This window comes from Solea solea, chromosome 16 (genome assembly GCF_958295425.1).
Source record: "Solea solea chromosome 16, fSolSol10.1, whole genome shotgun sequence".
Lineage (NCBI taxonomy): Eukaryota > Metazoa > Chordata > Actinopteri > Pleuronectiformes > Soleidae > Solea > Solea solea.
Window position 1 is genome coordinate 10,944,276 of NC_081149.1, and position 17,020 is coordinate 10,961,295.

The 17,020-nt window shown below is 39.4% G+C and overlaps 1 protein-coding gene across 4 annotated transcripts in view; it reads right to left on the reverse strand.

Annotated features, from left to right (window-relative positions):
- The window catches only part of asic2 (acid-sensing (proton-gated) ion channel 2), a 278,639-nt gene that overhangs the window by 16,455 nt on the left and 245,164 nt on the right, over positions 1-17,020 (reverse strand). For all 4 annotated transcript variants that reach the window (XM_058653672.1, XM_058653674.1, XM_058653671.1 and 1 more), the window contains one exon: positions 4,889-5,039. In XM_058653672.1, the coding sequence (XP_058509655.1) occupies positions 4,889-5,039 (151 nt within the window). The remainder of the gene's footprint in view (positions 1-4,888; positions 5,040-17,020) is intronic.

Consider the following 17,020-nt stretch of genomic DNA (forward strand, 5'->3'; position numbering starts at 1 on the left):
TCAGTCTTTATGAAAGGTCTATTTTGCAGTGAGTGGCAAGCAGAAGCAGAATTCCCTGTCGAAATACAGAATATCCGCAAAATCTGCAAAAAGGAGTTCATACACTATACTGTATAAGAAGTACTTGCTTAACTGTGTCACACTTATTGACTGATTAGTTTAAATGCTGCCTCTGCTTGTATTAGTTTTCCATTTTTCATTCACACCAGTGTTAGACAGATCTACAGATGGTGGTGTCAGTCTGTAGAGCCATTTACCATTTTGGTCCAGATGGGATTTGGCATTTCTGTTTTTTAGTGGACGATGTTGACAATAATTGGATGGACTGACAACAAAAAAATGGAACGCTTATATAATGTCTTTGTTTTCTAAGAGCTTTTAGGGACTTATAGTAGTCCTGTTTTCTCATCCCCAAATATGCTTCTGTGCAGAATACATCCATTTTTTTTAAAAGATCTTTTTTATTTTAACTGGTTATTTAAATACTCACTCAATGTCAACTTACAACCCTGAGACTGTGGCAGAACAGTGCTGCTCAATCTCCTGCACAACCATCTTGGTGATGAGAATCTTGACGCAGGTGGAAAAAGTGATCACCATCATGCTCCTATTTCTTCAGTCAGTAAAAATACTGCTCCGTTTGTTGTGTTTTACACAGTGTATTTCCGTGCGGGAAGTACCACGACTCCAGCTGTCCAGCCGTGCAGAAGCAGGCGGACGTGAGAAGCAAGCAGTGTAAATTGGTGGAGCTGTGTGGATCAGAGCACAGTGCATCCATTCTGCAAACATTTTTATTTTAGGGGCAAGAATCATTGACATCTAATGGTATTATATATAGACTCCTCTGCTCACCCTTTCCTTTACCAAATATATCAGGGGAACACAGTGGCCTTCGCATATCAGAGAGGATTTTTGTTTACATTATATGATAAGCTTCCTCTTTCCAGTAAGGCCATTGACTAAAGCACATATTAAAGTCTTGTAAAAGCTTCTTGTTTATATTTTACACACTTATACAAACATTACATTGGTATTATATTCCAGAAAAGTGTTACAAACTGGGTTTATAACAAGCAAAAATGGGAGTGAATCCTTCCTGGTGGCCCAATTTATTTACTGTATTTAAAAAAAATCAGCTTTTTCATCATGAGACCACATATCATCCACACATCTGTTCAAAGTCTATTCACGTTCTTCCTAACTCAGATTGTACATCTCACTTACTCTTTTGTCCCACTAACACAGACAAACCAACCATGACACCCAAAGAAACAGTGTGTTTATTATGGCTAACTACCGTATCTACCCTCACAGCTGTCCAAGAAACAGACAGTCAGCTATTGTCTAACAGTAAATGATGTGTGAATGATCTGCGAGCAAATAAGGGCTTACTGACTAAATGAAAAAGCCTTAAGACAATGAAAGACAACAAACCTAACCAAGGAGAAAATCCGTACAATCTGCGGCAACAATAAAAGATACATCACTTCTTGATACTGAGACACCTAAAAATTACACTAACCATTTGGTGCAAATGGCCAGCACCAATGTAAGAAATGTGCCGCTCTGCTATAAAGACAGCTGTAACTTTTAGCTCTACACACATGAGCATCACACTGATACGACCAAAGGGAATGTCTGAAGTAGGAAAGATAAGCGCATTAAGGACTTTCCACTTTCACTTTGCACTTGGTTTAACATGTTGCTGAAGCAACATCTTTCTGCTCCTTTCAGGTGCTCCTCAGAGTGCTCTTCACCATTGCTTTGATTTAATAACGGCAGACACAGAGTGCAGAGGCGCAGCAAGATTTTTGCACTGCACTCAAATGCTTGATGGGGCTTTGCCTACCTGTTTGCCACACACAAACGGCAGCTCAGTTTGGAGATGATGGATGGTACACGACGGAAAACTAACCAGAAGGACACTGTAAGCACAAGACTAGAGATAAGCCATTGGTCTCTAGCTTCAAAGTGCTGCAGCTGTATGGCAACTTCAACAAAACATAAAGGCCACGTCAATATATCAATTGAAAAAAGATAAAAAATGTAGATGGACAGATAGATGGCTAAACTTTATTGTCTGTCCCAAACAGTGACAGAAATATTCCTTTGACACGGCTGTTGCAACAAATTCAACACTCTCAGGACACTTTTTAAAATAGGAAACACGGTAAAGAGAACAACAATGACAGATAACGTCATGTGTCCAGTGTGGTGGCTGTTTGAGGGAATAAAGGACTTGTTTGTAAATGTTTTTATGGGCCAGTGGGACTTTATAGCGTCTGCCTGATGGCAGTAACTGAAAGGAGTGATGGAGGTGGGTCTCCTGTGATCAGTAAAGCCACCCTGATCACAGAGGACAGAGGAGTGCTGATATGGTTCAGAGAGTGGTGTCTGTGGTGAACCTATAATTTTGCTGGCCTGACTGACTATGCAGGAGAGTTTTGTTTTTATTTTTGGTGGAGAGGGAGCTGTGCCAAGAATCAAATGAAACAAAGCAGAGTTTCACAGTCTCAGATTAAAAAGAGACTTTATTATCTCCATGTTTCTTCGCATAACCTGGTTCTCCAATTCAGCATCACTCCACCAGTACATACACAGTGAGTAAGCAGCACAAAGTAATTGGTTGCTTAGGAACTCTGAAATGTCATATTCTGAATGCCACTTTATACTAAAACAAAACTCTCTGGTGTCTGTCTCTATCTCTCTTTGTGTGTGTGTGTGTGTGTGTGTGTGTGTTTCAGGCTTGAAGGACTTTTCACCACACAGTAAATACTTATTAAAATGGGTTCAGCAAGCTGAACTATTTATATAAACAAAAAGTATTTGGAAAACTATCCCGCATGGTAAATTCACTGATGCAAAAACAAACTTTATAGATACTATTAACGAATTTGGAATTATATATATATATAAATGTATATATATATATATATATATATATTTTTTTTTTTTTTTAAACACGTTTGCAACTATTTCTGAAATAAGTTGTTTGTATGTGGGATCAAAGCTCAGAGAGGCAACATGTTTTTCAGATGGAGCAGTCTGGGGAACCAAAGGGAAAAAGAAATGAAGAGTGTTATCATTTAGTAAATCTCTTTAGTGACCTCCATGAAAAATGGAAATGTAATGTACTTGATAATCCTGTATCTATCGATGAACCAAATTATGGGCAGAAATAACAGTGAGACTCATTCCAATGGGAGTGGTTTCATCCAGTGGCATTTTTCTGTGAGCAGAAAGTATCGAAGAATCTATTTTCTCACACCACTTAAAATGATATTCATCTTGTTGGTTTTTTCATTACATGTTGTTCAAACATTGTCAATCATGGTAAAATGACAGTATCACAGGGACCAACGACTTTCCTCTGGATGATAGACATGATAGAAAAAAACATGTCATTGGTGGATGAGATGGGATAAGAGTCCCAGTGCAGTGTGGGCTCATTGTGTCTGTGCAGCATAGAGACCTCGCTCAGTTAAGGGAGACATTGTACTCCCTGCAGAGGCTGACTCAGCTCATCTGGGCTAATTAAACCACACGGGGGTAAACAAGGGACAAAGAAGAGCAGCTTGCTGGGAGAAGGTGCTCCGCGTGCTGTTTGGGTGATGGCCGGAGTACAAACTGTTCAAATGGAAATAAAATAGAGGAGTCCAGGATTGACAGCACAGCTGCGGCACCCGCTCTCACAGAAGAACATAAAAGGTATTGATAAATGTGGGATTTCGATGATGGATGTTCTTTAAGTTTGAACCTAGTGTAAATAATGAAGGTCTGCTCGGCAGCTTGTAGCTTGACTGGTTGTTCTGTGAACTCCCCTGTCTGCACTTCGCCTCAGTTCAGAAAAGAGTCAGCCTCACTATGGAACCAATAATGGACGACCGGTTTCCCTAAAACACTCAAATTAGACCACTAAAAGGATCACAAATACTCCCATCAATATGCAGCATAATTTATCGCTGCACTGCTTTACAGAAAAAAAGACGCTTCAAAGCTCGACTTTCCAAGAGTTTCCAATATGAAAGATCTTTGTTCTCTTAGGGAAAATATCAACACTGCCACTCATAACGGCAAGTGCACACGCTGACGTGTTTGGAGAAGTTTGTTTCTGTGGTTTTGAGTCTTATTTACAGTGAACTTTTAGCACTACCAGTGAAGTATAACAGTAACAATACTGCCTCATCCATGACCAAGCCACACATCCAAGAAGATCTTTCTGTAGGCTTTATGTTATTTAAAATCAAATAAGATTTGCTGGATGTGAAACCATCCCCAAAATGAATTCATTATGAGAGGACATCATTTCTGTGTTGATTATGGCAAATGTAAATGAAAGTGGATGAAAGACTCAAAGGCTCAGCGTGGCACACACCTGGGAAATAAAGTTTTCAAATTTTCATATGATTTTCAAGGTGTCAAATTGACTTTGTATGATGGGGGACTTCTTTCCTTTGAGGAAAGAAAAAGGGAAGTCAAACAAGAAAGATGACAGAAGAGCGAGTCATCACAGCCTTAAAGAAAGTGTTAGCTGTCAAAATATCTGTGTTACCTGTAAAAAATCTCACCAAGATAAAACATTATTTATGAGAAAGATAAACTAATGCTCAGTGGAGTAAAACAGCATGCAGTTCTGCTTAGTGTAGCCAGCTTTTGCTGGTGCAGAGATCATATAATCTTGAGGAATGAGAGTAGAAGAAAAGCATAAGCAGAAAGAAATGCAATACTCTTGACATGTGGGTTCTTGTGCTTTTGCATGATACATATTCATGATGTATTCATGAAGAGGAAACAAGACAATGGTCTTGGTTTGATGGAGTGTCACATGGCCACATGTTATAAATGAGACTTACACTTGAACACAGCATAAGATCACAGACACACATACCTGTGTCCCCCCACACTGGCAGGTACTCGTCCTGCTGGATGTCCAGCATGATCTCCAGGCCGTTTCCTGTCCCTCCCTTCATGGTGGTGCGAAGTGTCTTCCCTTCTTCTGCAGCATTGAACACGTAGCACTTCCCATACCTCGTAAACACCTATGCAGACACACACAGAGAGTAGACTGATGAGTGATGAATTGTTAAAAAAAAAAAACTGTTACGATAACACTGCAGTTGATACACTTTATAAATGGTCTTTTTTTATCCAAAAATGGGTTTCTCACACTGTCAGGTTCCTCAATATAAAGTAAATGAAAAGAAAAAGTACAATATAATTCAAGATCTGAACAGAGTGGCTGGGGTATAAACTGTGTTATTCAATTATGCGAATGGAAGCCGTGAGGGTGTTTTGTTTTGCTTTTATTTTCCTATGGAAATGGTTAGTGGCCTCAGATGAAAGTTTCTCAAAAATAATAATATTGCTTACATTTACACCATTAACGTTGCATTATTTTTTCTTTTTTTTTTAATCATAAGCCTTGAGATTATTTTGATATTAGGAAAAATGTGTAAAGTAATGGTGATTACTAGGTGTGAAGACTTGATAATAAGTTGATATATGACTGAAATCGCTGCCACAGTGTGTGGATGAGATCTGTTTGCTGTTAGCTGAGAACTGTCTCCAAACACAAGGGGCTTGTCTTTTGACCCAAATTAGGACAAAAGTCACTTTTGTGTGATCAGATGAGTTGTGATAGTGGTATTGACTTTGTGATCAGTGTCTTAAATGACTTCACATCACACAGAGTGATGTGAGAAGGACCGAACAATCAATAACTGCAAGATGCAAGAGAGAGGAACTTTCCTTAATCTCTTGAGCTTTTAAAATTGTGTACTGCCAATATAAAGTAAAGGCAATTAGTTGCAACCAGACAAAACAAAACAAACACAAACATAACATAACTTACAAAACACTCCCATAATGTAATTGACAACAATTACCTAAGAACCCTAATGTCTACCACCACCTCACCAAGAGCCACCAAATGGATGTAAATGATTTATGAATAAAATATTCCATTAAAATTGCAGAGAGCAGCTTATTTGTGAACCACTCAGTGTATGTGTGTGTGTAAATGAGACTGCAGATGTGAGGTCTCTGTACAAATAAATGATAAACACCATAACAACCATCAATGCTGCAATGAAAGATTAAAAAAGGTGCCGACTGATGGAAACGGTTTCATAAACCATGAGCAGAAACACTCTCTGCGTCTAGACCTCAGCAAAATAAGAAATGTCTTCTGATGTGAGTTACAACCTCCAGTCAGTGTAACATATGTCCTGACTGTATGATCACATGTGTCACTGTTTGCCGTGCTGTATAAAAACATTTACACCCCAATACCATTAACTGTGCAGCCTGTCAGGAATTCATTTGGAACACAATTATCCCCACAACAGTCCAGCAATGAATCCTACTCTTATAATCAGTCTCTAGGGTTCTGTATCAATTGCTTGACCATTTTGGAGGCAGCACTTTAGCTGTTGTGCACTACTGTGTACTTACAAAAGTTTCAAATATTTCATCCTCTGTTATTGTGTCAGTATAAGTTGACTTAATATTAAGTCGTGTTTCCACTCAGTGGAACACGGTGAACATATTTTTTTGCGTTTCTATTAGTTATAGTACCAAACTAACCCGCCCCAACTGTTCCATTTTTGGTACTCTTCGCTTGGGGTACCAGAGTAAAATGGCACGGCCAGGTGGAGCTAGACCGGCTCCACCCATCACAGTCAGCTGATTGTGGCGACAGAAGTGATTGTCTATTCTCATGCAAAGCTTGACATGTTGTTGAGGCAAACAGCTACAAATTGAGCAGAAAAAAAGAGCTGCTGGACATCCTCCATTGCTGTTTGTTGTGTTGTTGCACCGGTACGACTTCACGTATCTCGCTGACGCCCCACCCCACCTACCAAGTAAAGGTACTCTTCTCAGTTGAGACACAAATCTGATCCAGGTTTTTACCTTTACAGCGTCCTAAACCAATAAATAACTTTGACCATAACTGATCATCATAACCTTCATGACAAAAGGACTGTTTTAGATTGGTGTACCTGAAATACTGGCTGCATGGATGAGGAAAAATAATTCTATGCAGGAAGATTTTGAATAAATAGACTAAATGTGGAGGTGGTCACCCTTAATGTTTGAATGGGACAGGTTTTCATGTTAGCCCTCACGGGTTTCATACCTTTCCTTCGCACATCCCAATCATATTTTGTTTTAATTTTAAATGATATGTTTGTGCAAATAAATAAAGAAACAAACAAACAAAATAAACACTCACTGATATATTAATACCAAGTCCTGAGATATCAAATCATGAGAATGATAATGGTGTCTTATTGAGCTATAGCAGATGACCAATAATGACAGTGCCCTCGTGTCACAAACATATTGGATATTTGTCATCTCTACCTTCATCCACACGGATTTAACACGACAGTGGGCTCGTTAATTATGTGTCAACAAAGACCAGGAGGCACTTCAGTAATCAAAAGCTTGGATTTGTGCCAATAATACAATAACACATCCTATTTTTGTCCATCAAGGCTCATGTTAACTGAGATGATTATTAATCACAGACTCCTTCGAAATAAATGTTCAAACTTGACCTTTTATAATTAGTGCAAAACCTTCACCTTCAGTTTTGTGAGGCTGAAATCAGACATGACGTTTATTCACTTTTGGGAAGGACGACAGAGCAAAGTGCACTGTCAGTGGCTGGTTTTAAGATGGAGCGTTAAGATGGATTTTTCATTTCATGCTCCTCCTACTCCTTTATTGACACTAGTCTCCTCATGGATGGTTGACCAAAATGACTGATTGACTACCTAATGCCATACTGCCACAGAAGTAGTGCAGACTGACAGAATATGAAGTGTCACGTTATTGTGTCCCATTACCGGTTCATTCACCTCTGGAAAACAGAGGTGCTCCTGACAGATGTGTATCCCGACAAAATAAATGACACACTGGGACTTGCTGGAGCAGAGTAAAGAGGGCAGCAGATAAAAATTCATGGCACCATCAATCTTCCATTGCAGGTATAAGACATGGCAGGTATTTTTGTGGATTATTCTGGACTCATACACAAACTTCTCAGCACAGAGAAGAAAAACAAAACAGAGGTGCAGTGAGTGGGCGAACCAACATCATTTCTGCAGTTGTGGCACTTTAACCACACCATGCGTCATGTCTTCCGGACATGTTTTGAATGAAATCCTCATCTAATGATGCCTCCGGTGAACTTCATTTATGCAGCTGTCCAAATCCCCAAGAGATTTAAGTGTTCTATTTAACCCTCGCTGGTTAATTGGTTGGAGAGACTGCAACATGAAGTGTAATTACCCAACAGTCATCTGCTAATCTGTTATGTATTTGTGTGTGACACGCACACATACTGCACTAAATGTTCCCCCCTATGATGGCAGCTTTTGTTGTTGTTTTTTTTTTTAACTTTCATTTCTTAGAAACGACATCCCAGGCCGTCATCTGTCAACATTTTTCTCGCTCCTGGCCTTTTCATACGGGGATAGATTGCTTTCAGTGGGACACTGCTCACCCCTCTTTCACTCCTTTTGTCAAGACTGATGATGTTTGACAGGCAGGACTAGGGTCAGGTCAATATCCCATTAGACCTCAGCCAACACGTTAAAGCTCCTCGTCAGCCACAGGATGACAAAGACCTTAACAAAACCTTGACAGTGTGGTACTGTTATTTTGCAAATACTTGCAGCTGACCGTGCCTCTGTGTCCGTCTCTTTCTCACGTCCTCTGCCTCTGGTATAGAGCTGTCAGATGAGAGGAGGTAATAGGTTCTTAAACCTGCCCAGAAATGTAGAGCGGCAGAAAAATGAGTGTTGGCGAAGAGATTCAATTGAACAAGTGAACTGCTCTGCTGAAAAGGTGAAAATGTGCAATATTGATAACTGCTGTCTACATTAGGATGTTTGAGCAAGTTGTCATCTTAGTCAGTGAAGGAGAGAACTGTTCTTAACAAAGCCCTGCTGTCTCTGTTACTTTTATGTAACAACCTTCAATGGCCTTCTCTAATATAAGTAAATAATAATTTCTTCTGTAAAAGCCAGCTGCAATACTAAAAAAAATGTTATGCAAAGAACAGCTCAATATATGCAGTGCCAAAGGCTTGTGCAAACCCACAAATAATTATCAACCAACATGCAGTCTCTCCCTAAAAGCACGTTTTAGCATCTTTAAGCTCCTGGCTTTGGTTTTACAACCTGAAAACTTACTGTCTTGCTTTTCAGTCACAACAGGCACAGCACATCATTTCAACAAAAACCATTAAAAGCCCAACACACACTGGTGCCTCAGCAACAAACAGAAACCTGACAAAAATAAAAACTAGCTGTTGGACACAATGAAGAGCTCAAGAGACTGAAAATGTCCAACAACAAATTACCTAAAAGGGAAATAATGTTAATAATCAATCATCAATGTTGTGTTTGTTAAGTTTCTAAGTAAAATGTTGCCTTTTGAATTGTTGTGTACATGGATGAGGGTCAGTGAAAACATTCGCTCTTGCTTCTGTTTACGCTTGTTGTTGGAACATTTTTAATTGACGACAGATGCCATAAAAAAAATGTCAGAGAAGTCACGTGCACGAGCTGCCAATATCACATCAGTTTCCCCTCATTCATGCCAGAGGTGTGAGAGCTGACCTGTAAACAGAAGCGTGTGCGGTTGCGGCTGCCAATTACGACGCCTTTCTGACCAAACAAAACACGTCTCATTAGTATTCACAGCTGCCGAGTGTGAATGTCTGGAAGCGTGGAGCTGCAAACATGGCATGACCTTGCATGTTCGCCCGTGTACCGCCTCCAACAAAAAAGACATCAGAGATGACAAGGTCATTAGCAAGTATTCTTGTCATGATGAAAAGGTCAGCTGTTGGCACCAACCACCCACAAATCACACATTTAAAATGTAATGCAGTGAAGATATGTTGTCACATAAACTGCAACCATGAATCACAGTAAATATCTGACCTTGAATGAAGAAGTTACAAGTTATATCATTCTGTTAGACATTCACAGGCCCCTACCACTGTGAAGTCATCTGGACTTTTTTTTTTTTGCAAAGAATCCAATTTTGTTATCGCTGCTTTGCAAATGGTTGGCAGACGTGATGCCAAAAAAAAAGGGCGGATTATTGCTCCAGAAAGAGGATGCTATCTAGTTTTCTTTATGTGCTCCCACTCCCACTGGTACCTTGTTTATCTCTTTCTGTCCATGTAGTGTTTGGGCCATCAAAACACCCTGAAGTGCACATCATATCAGTAAATCCCACTTTAAATATTACTGACACAGCAAAACTGTATCTACAACAACAGAGCTTCACCATATCTGCCATGTTGGCTCCAGTTCAAACATCTTTTTTATTATTTGAGTAGATTCAGCGATGCAGGCGGAGCAGCGTCGGTTGAAAATCAATAAATGGAAGATGACTGCTTTGCTTTTGTAATATTAAAACCTATTTTGAACTCTGTGTATATTCTGAAAGAGCTTATTCATCAGGTATTCCAGATTGACATGGCTATTACCTTCCAACAGTCGTGGTGTTCATGCACTATTAATAAACACTGGCAATCCTTTCTAACAGCATAAAGGAACAGTCAGTCAGATCTGAATTCATTTTCTGCTGAATGACATCCGACCGTTACCCCTTTTGCATTTTTCTATTACAAAATAGGTAGTTAATAAGACACTTCTCTTGCTCATTCCATTTGCCTTTTAAGCAGCTGGGACATGAAGTAAAAAAAGGGCTGGAGGGCAAATTGAAGTGCTAAGCATAACAATCGGCCCACCACATTTGACAGTTTTTATGCAGAGCTTGTGATCTGGTGTTATTGTTTAAGAAATCAATATCAATATCTAGGTGTTTTATCATAAAACCAAAGTAAAAAAAAAAGAAAGAAGAGAGCTTGAGGGTTTGGACATGGAAAACGAGAGGCCTTTTTATCCGTAACGTTTACCGAGAGAAGAAGACAGCCGTAAAGTTTATGAAAAAGGTCTTTGAGTTGCAAGGTGGGCACTTTCTAAGCTGCCTGCTCGGCAACGGCGGCGGCAGCAGTTAAAATGGTTGCACTGCTGAGGGGATAAATAATGCAGAAGGCTGCTGCGTTAGCGACAGCTTTGGCAGTGAGTTTGAGAACGGAAGGCTTTAAGTACACACACATACACACGCACATAGATATAATGCATTCCCTAGCCCCTTACCCTAACCATTACCATCACACGAAATGCCTCACCCTTAATCTAGAGACCCAAAATGTCCTCACTTCCTTTCTTTTGGTCCTCATGAACATATACACACAGACACACAAATATGCCTCACTCATCATTGTAGCTCTATGCATGTCACTCCTCGACCAGCATGCCAAGCTGGCTCCCCATAACTTAAACACCCTCACATCTGCAAGCATATTTCCTGTCACATTAAACAAATTCCACCACTTACGTGTCGTGATGGGAGTCTGATGGAGCATATTCATCAACGCACCCGAATGTAATTTTGCTACTCAATAATGTTTTATTTTACAAAACAGCACGTTGTGCTGTGGAGAGCATGTAATCACAAACAAAGGATCACAGTCACTGCTACCAGCATCATATTTATGTTGCTGTATGTATTCATGTTTGAGCGTGAACAATGAGGATTAAAAACTACAAAGAGCAAAAACACCTCTAGTAAAAAAAAGTAAATCAAATCCCCATGCACTGTCTTTGGTGTGGATTATGTGTTGAGGAATTATTGGGCTAAATGGAGTTTACAGCGAGTGGAGTTGGCAAGAGCTGATGGATTACAATGCTGTTTTTGAATAGGCACTTGTTCTGTTCAGCCTTTCACTTTGATTTCCTGCCTGACCACGAGCATCTGAGCCTTTTTATCATCTAACTAATTTCATTTTATATATAAATATCCTTTATGACGGAGCAGCCTGAACCAGATATCGCTCAAGTTTGACAGTTTCTAGGGATCAGCTTCTCTTGGGCTACATGTACGATCTATTATGAAGCTATGGATGGATGACAAAAAAAAAAAAAGCATTCAGCAGGTGCTGAAAAGGATCAGGGTGTTGCAGTGTAATCCATCATGTACAGAGGCTCCTGGTTGGCCAAAAACACAAAGGCCAATTTTATCAGCTCCAAGAAAGCCTTAAAGAAATAGTTCAACATTTCAGGAAGTGATAATCTGCCCTTTTCCAACCCAAAAACCGACAGCTGGACATTATTGTATATACACTTATAGCAGTTGACTTAAGATGTGGTTCGTCTGGGTTAACAAACAGACGAGAGAGATGAAAGAAACAGCTAGCCCTCTGTCTCCAAATTAAATACGAGGCCCCCACCAACACCAACACCACTATAAGAGTGTAGTCAGTATCACACACACCAATTTTTGAAGATTGAAGCTGAGATTTATTTATTTTTTTTTATTTTTTACAATTGTATCATTTCTATTGTCATTGTATTACTTTTAACAATTTTAACATTTATATTAATTTTAATGTTATGTATCTTTGCACTATGGTGAGACTGCGGTTTCATTGTATGCTTGTCATATTGTTGTATAATGACAATAAATATGTATATATATATATATATATATATATATACATATATATATATATATATACACAGTATATATATATATATATAACCTATCAAAACATAGTAAGTAAGCTTTTTATTGTAGTCTCTCCAAATTGTGTACAACAGACAGCAGACAGGTTCATGGCATCCTCAAAGTGGAAGCTCCAATGATCAGCAGAACAATGTTACAACTCAAATTAAAAGTTGTTCCCGACAGATCATCCACTGAACTCAGGTCTTTGTCTCAACTTTGGTTGACTGGTTCTCATCGCGAGTCAAGTGGTGGTGAATTAAACCCACACAGTGTTCATGGTTCAGGTAGTCCCTTGACAAAACATCACATAAAAGAAAAGTTACTTTGGGTTTAACATCATATAACCACTGCACAAATAAAAGCATTGCTCTCCTTCGCTTACACCACCCGCTCCTCCTGCAGGTGGAGAGAAATTTAAATATTAAAATGAAATGTTCTCTGCTATTTCTCGCTCTCTGTCAGCATGTCAGTCATGTCAAGAGCTCAGAATGTGTCCAGATATAGGTATGGACCAGCTGTCACACCAAACTTGTCAGTCACATTATATACTTGGTCATTATTTTTAATAAGTCAGTGCTCTCTGATGGCTGGTGGGGCTCTGTCTTACCTGTCACAGCCTCCGCCAGGGCTGAAGAATGGGGCAGGGGTGGAGATCTGTGGCAGCTCTTAATCATCTACAGGAAGCCAAATCATCTCGCTGGATCATTCATCATGTCTTCTTCACAATGATATGTAAAGAGGATGCCAGAACTCAGAGCTCCTTGGGTGTGTTTAATACCCCACCAAGAGCCTTCATTACAGTAAAAGTAGCAGGTAAACCCTAAAATAAGATGATGCCTGTTCCCACTGTCAATGTTTTTTTTTGCCCTGATGCTGTTTTTTCATAACCCTGCAGAAATGTAATTCCACAGATGTGTCAGAAACAGAACAAGTCGGAGGAAGAGAACAGCAAGAACAACACCGTGAAGCTCAGAGACAATGCTGTGGTGGTTACTATCCTGTATCTCTTACCAACTGATGAAAATAAAATGAAAATACTGAGTCCTGTCCCAAGCTGTAAAAAGTAAGGTTCGTCAGAAATTTCATGGCTAACGAGCGTAAAATGAATTGACAATGTGCATTACAAAGTCATTTGACATGGAAGTGAATGCTGATTAAACACATTTCCGCTGGTGAAAAAGCAGTTTCAAGCCAAGAAGATTAATTTTTCTGACCAGTGGGAATGGGGTAAAGTTAATAGTTGTTGCGGAAAAGCATATTCACTGTGAATGATCTACGAGGGGTTTATTGCTCAGAGCAAAGAACTGTATAGATGTATAAGATCAAGCAACAATGTAGAGCTTCCTAAAAACCTTTATGTGATCAATGCCACCAGCAAAGCCTCATTAATATCCACCCATGCTTGCAGTTGAAAGCAAAACTCATTCACTGTGGTAATGACATCAGCTCTGTTTACATGGCTCTACAAAGCGAGTCAGTCGCATCGTGGATAATACCTGTATATGAGCATTGATTTAAAAACAGAAAGAAAAAATAAAAGGCCAAGAATCGAATTGTATTCATACTAGTCTGACATTCAATACCCAGCATTTATTCAAACACAGCGAGTAAATGTACAACACGTTATGTTGTGCTATACACTATAAGTCATTCGACTTCTGAATAGGACCTTTATGGTCTCCATGTAAACATTCTTTTTACAGTCTCACTCGCACAGTCACATCGCAGCGATATATGATGGACATTTCAGCATTCTGACTGGAGGAGCCAGAGACCCTCTGAATAGCTGATGACCTGTTCTACCTCCAGAGCCACCGTCACCCAGAGAGCGAGTGCCTTGTAAAGTGAAACCATGTGGATGTTGTGTCGCAATTCTGACTGGCACATCTGTGCTCTTACAAGGCTGCAATGCTACAATCGAAAAGTAAAAAGTTAGACTTATGGATAGACTTAAAGGGATGTAATCAAATCACACATATGAACTTTTGTTTATAGATTCAGAGAATTGGTTACCCTAATCTTGGGAATCAGAGGGGGGGGGGGGGGACACCTAGTCCTCCTTTTTTAAACAACAAAAGTATTTTTGGTATAGCCAAATGCCAAAGCAGATCATGTCTACAATTAGACAGATGAAATCATGTAGACTGTACGCTGGCTCATCACACTCTCACACTGAAATCCTATCTTTTATTCATAGCTGCTGTTTGGTTGACTGAAGTTCAGATCGTGGGACAATAACAACCATGCCAAATGTTTTTCATGACATGAAATGGATAAATAATCATAGAGGATGCTCATATCCAGACTTATTTGTAAAACAGAGGCAAGTAAAAACTGCAACTCCCTCCAGAACTAGAATTACTGCATCACAGTTAAATGCCTCCACCCAGATTGCAGCTTATCTGTCCGGACATGAGATAACAGAAGAAGTGAAGACTTTAAAGGTCTTTGAGGGAAATCTGTAAAAATGAAATGCAAAGTTCCAATTATACTGGTATGATTATTGCCATGAGACCGTCTCCTCTCATGCTCCTGAGTTTGGGCACAGTCCGTAATGGATATGAGATTAAATTCTGAGCATTTTCTTTTCACTTTCTACCAACAAAATGACAGTCATTGGTGTTACCATTAAGTGATCAGTGGGAATGGTCACCCTGATAGCTATCTCAACATAATCAGCACCCTGTACCTTCAACTTTATAATTAGTCCATCTTTGAGTGTAAGAGGAGGCTTGTGCTCACTAACTATGTCATAAAATGTCTTTCATGTCTTTCTGCATTTATAAATATAGGACAGGTGTGCAGTCACAATGCTCTTCGCCCTCTAAAATGCTAATTAAAAAAATCTGTTTATCTTCAAGTACTAATTAATGTCTGGAGCATATTTCAAAAATATTCCTTTGAGATATCACATTTACGAGACAGATGGACAACCAGAAAACATAATGACTCCAGTCACAGCTGTCATGGGCGCGGAGGCATACACATTTCTTGCTCTCCTATTTTATCTTATTTATGGTGAAGCAGAAATGCGGTGAAGAGACAGATGCACACACATGCAAAGTTGTGTTTTCTGAGTGTGTATGTGCTGTGACACACACACACACACACACACACACAGAAAGAGAGCCAGTACAGCAGAATAAGAAAGAGTCACTGTTTTTTTCCAATAAGAAAGTTGCCTCTCAATACAAAAAAAAATGTTGACACTGTGACAAGGAAGTAACTCAGTCGCCAAGTTTGGTCCTTGTGTAAGTGACTCCTCATGAATGAGACATTTTTGGCTTCGTTTCCCTTGAAATGAGAGAGAATAACCCTGGAATAATAACAATGTAATATCGTGACCTGACAGCAGCCGCCATGCTGGTGCAGCATTTCATATCTGCTGTGCAGCAGAGTCACTGGGCCGTGAAATAATGTTGGAGGAAATTAAATAGCCCCGAATCACAGAGACTGCTAATGATTTTGGAGCCACGGTTTAAAAGACTATGTGTGTGTGTGTGTGTGTGTGTGTGCATATGACCGTAATTGAGAGGATCACCAAATATTTAAATTTGCCAGTCAAGAAAATCATTCAATGAAATAACTAACAAGGGTTTATGCCAAGAAAAAAAAAAAGAAAAAAGATGTACTTCTCTGATGATTTTTCAGTTTAATTAATTATTAAATGAACAGGAAGAGAAGATTGTGAAGGAATAGATCGATCAGAACAACACGACTATGAGTTGATTCTCTGTTGCACAGATAGCCATATTTACAGTTGCTCTTGTGCAAAACTATGATTGCCTCATAAGCCAAAATAATAATCAAGTGCATGTCAACACCATACATTTGCAAGTTAGTAGCCAAGCCACTGGGCGTTTACACACAGACACTCAATCAGCTGGTGAATTAACATAACTATAAAGCTGTCTGCAGCCAAGAGGGATGCTTACAATGAGGCCGGGAAAAAATGGACCGTTTTTCTGTTTCATCCAACGCTATAAAAAAAAACTGAACTGAACCAAATAACAACTTTGTTCTTTCTGATATCACTGACAGTGACTGTGTTGAAAAAAAATCTTTAGAAAGCTTGTTAAAAACTTGAACCTATAGCAGCAGCACTCTTTTCTTACCAGTTGTCTTTATTCACTTCCTATTCCACAGTCCATCACAGTTTTGAACAGCCTGACATCCTACTATATAACCTTCACCAGGAGCATGCCCAACACACTTTTTATACATGAACTCAGTCCATACTGGACCTAACTGTGAATTCCTTAATTTGTTTTGTCTCCTTTGGGCTCAGAAAACTTGAGCTGCAGCAAAATTCACAACAATCCCAAACAAGACATCAATCATAGCTTCACAAACCACTCCTTCAGCATAATTACAGCCTGTGGAATAATTATTAAACCAAAGGAGCATGAGGCGATACAGG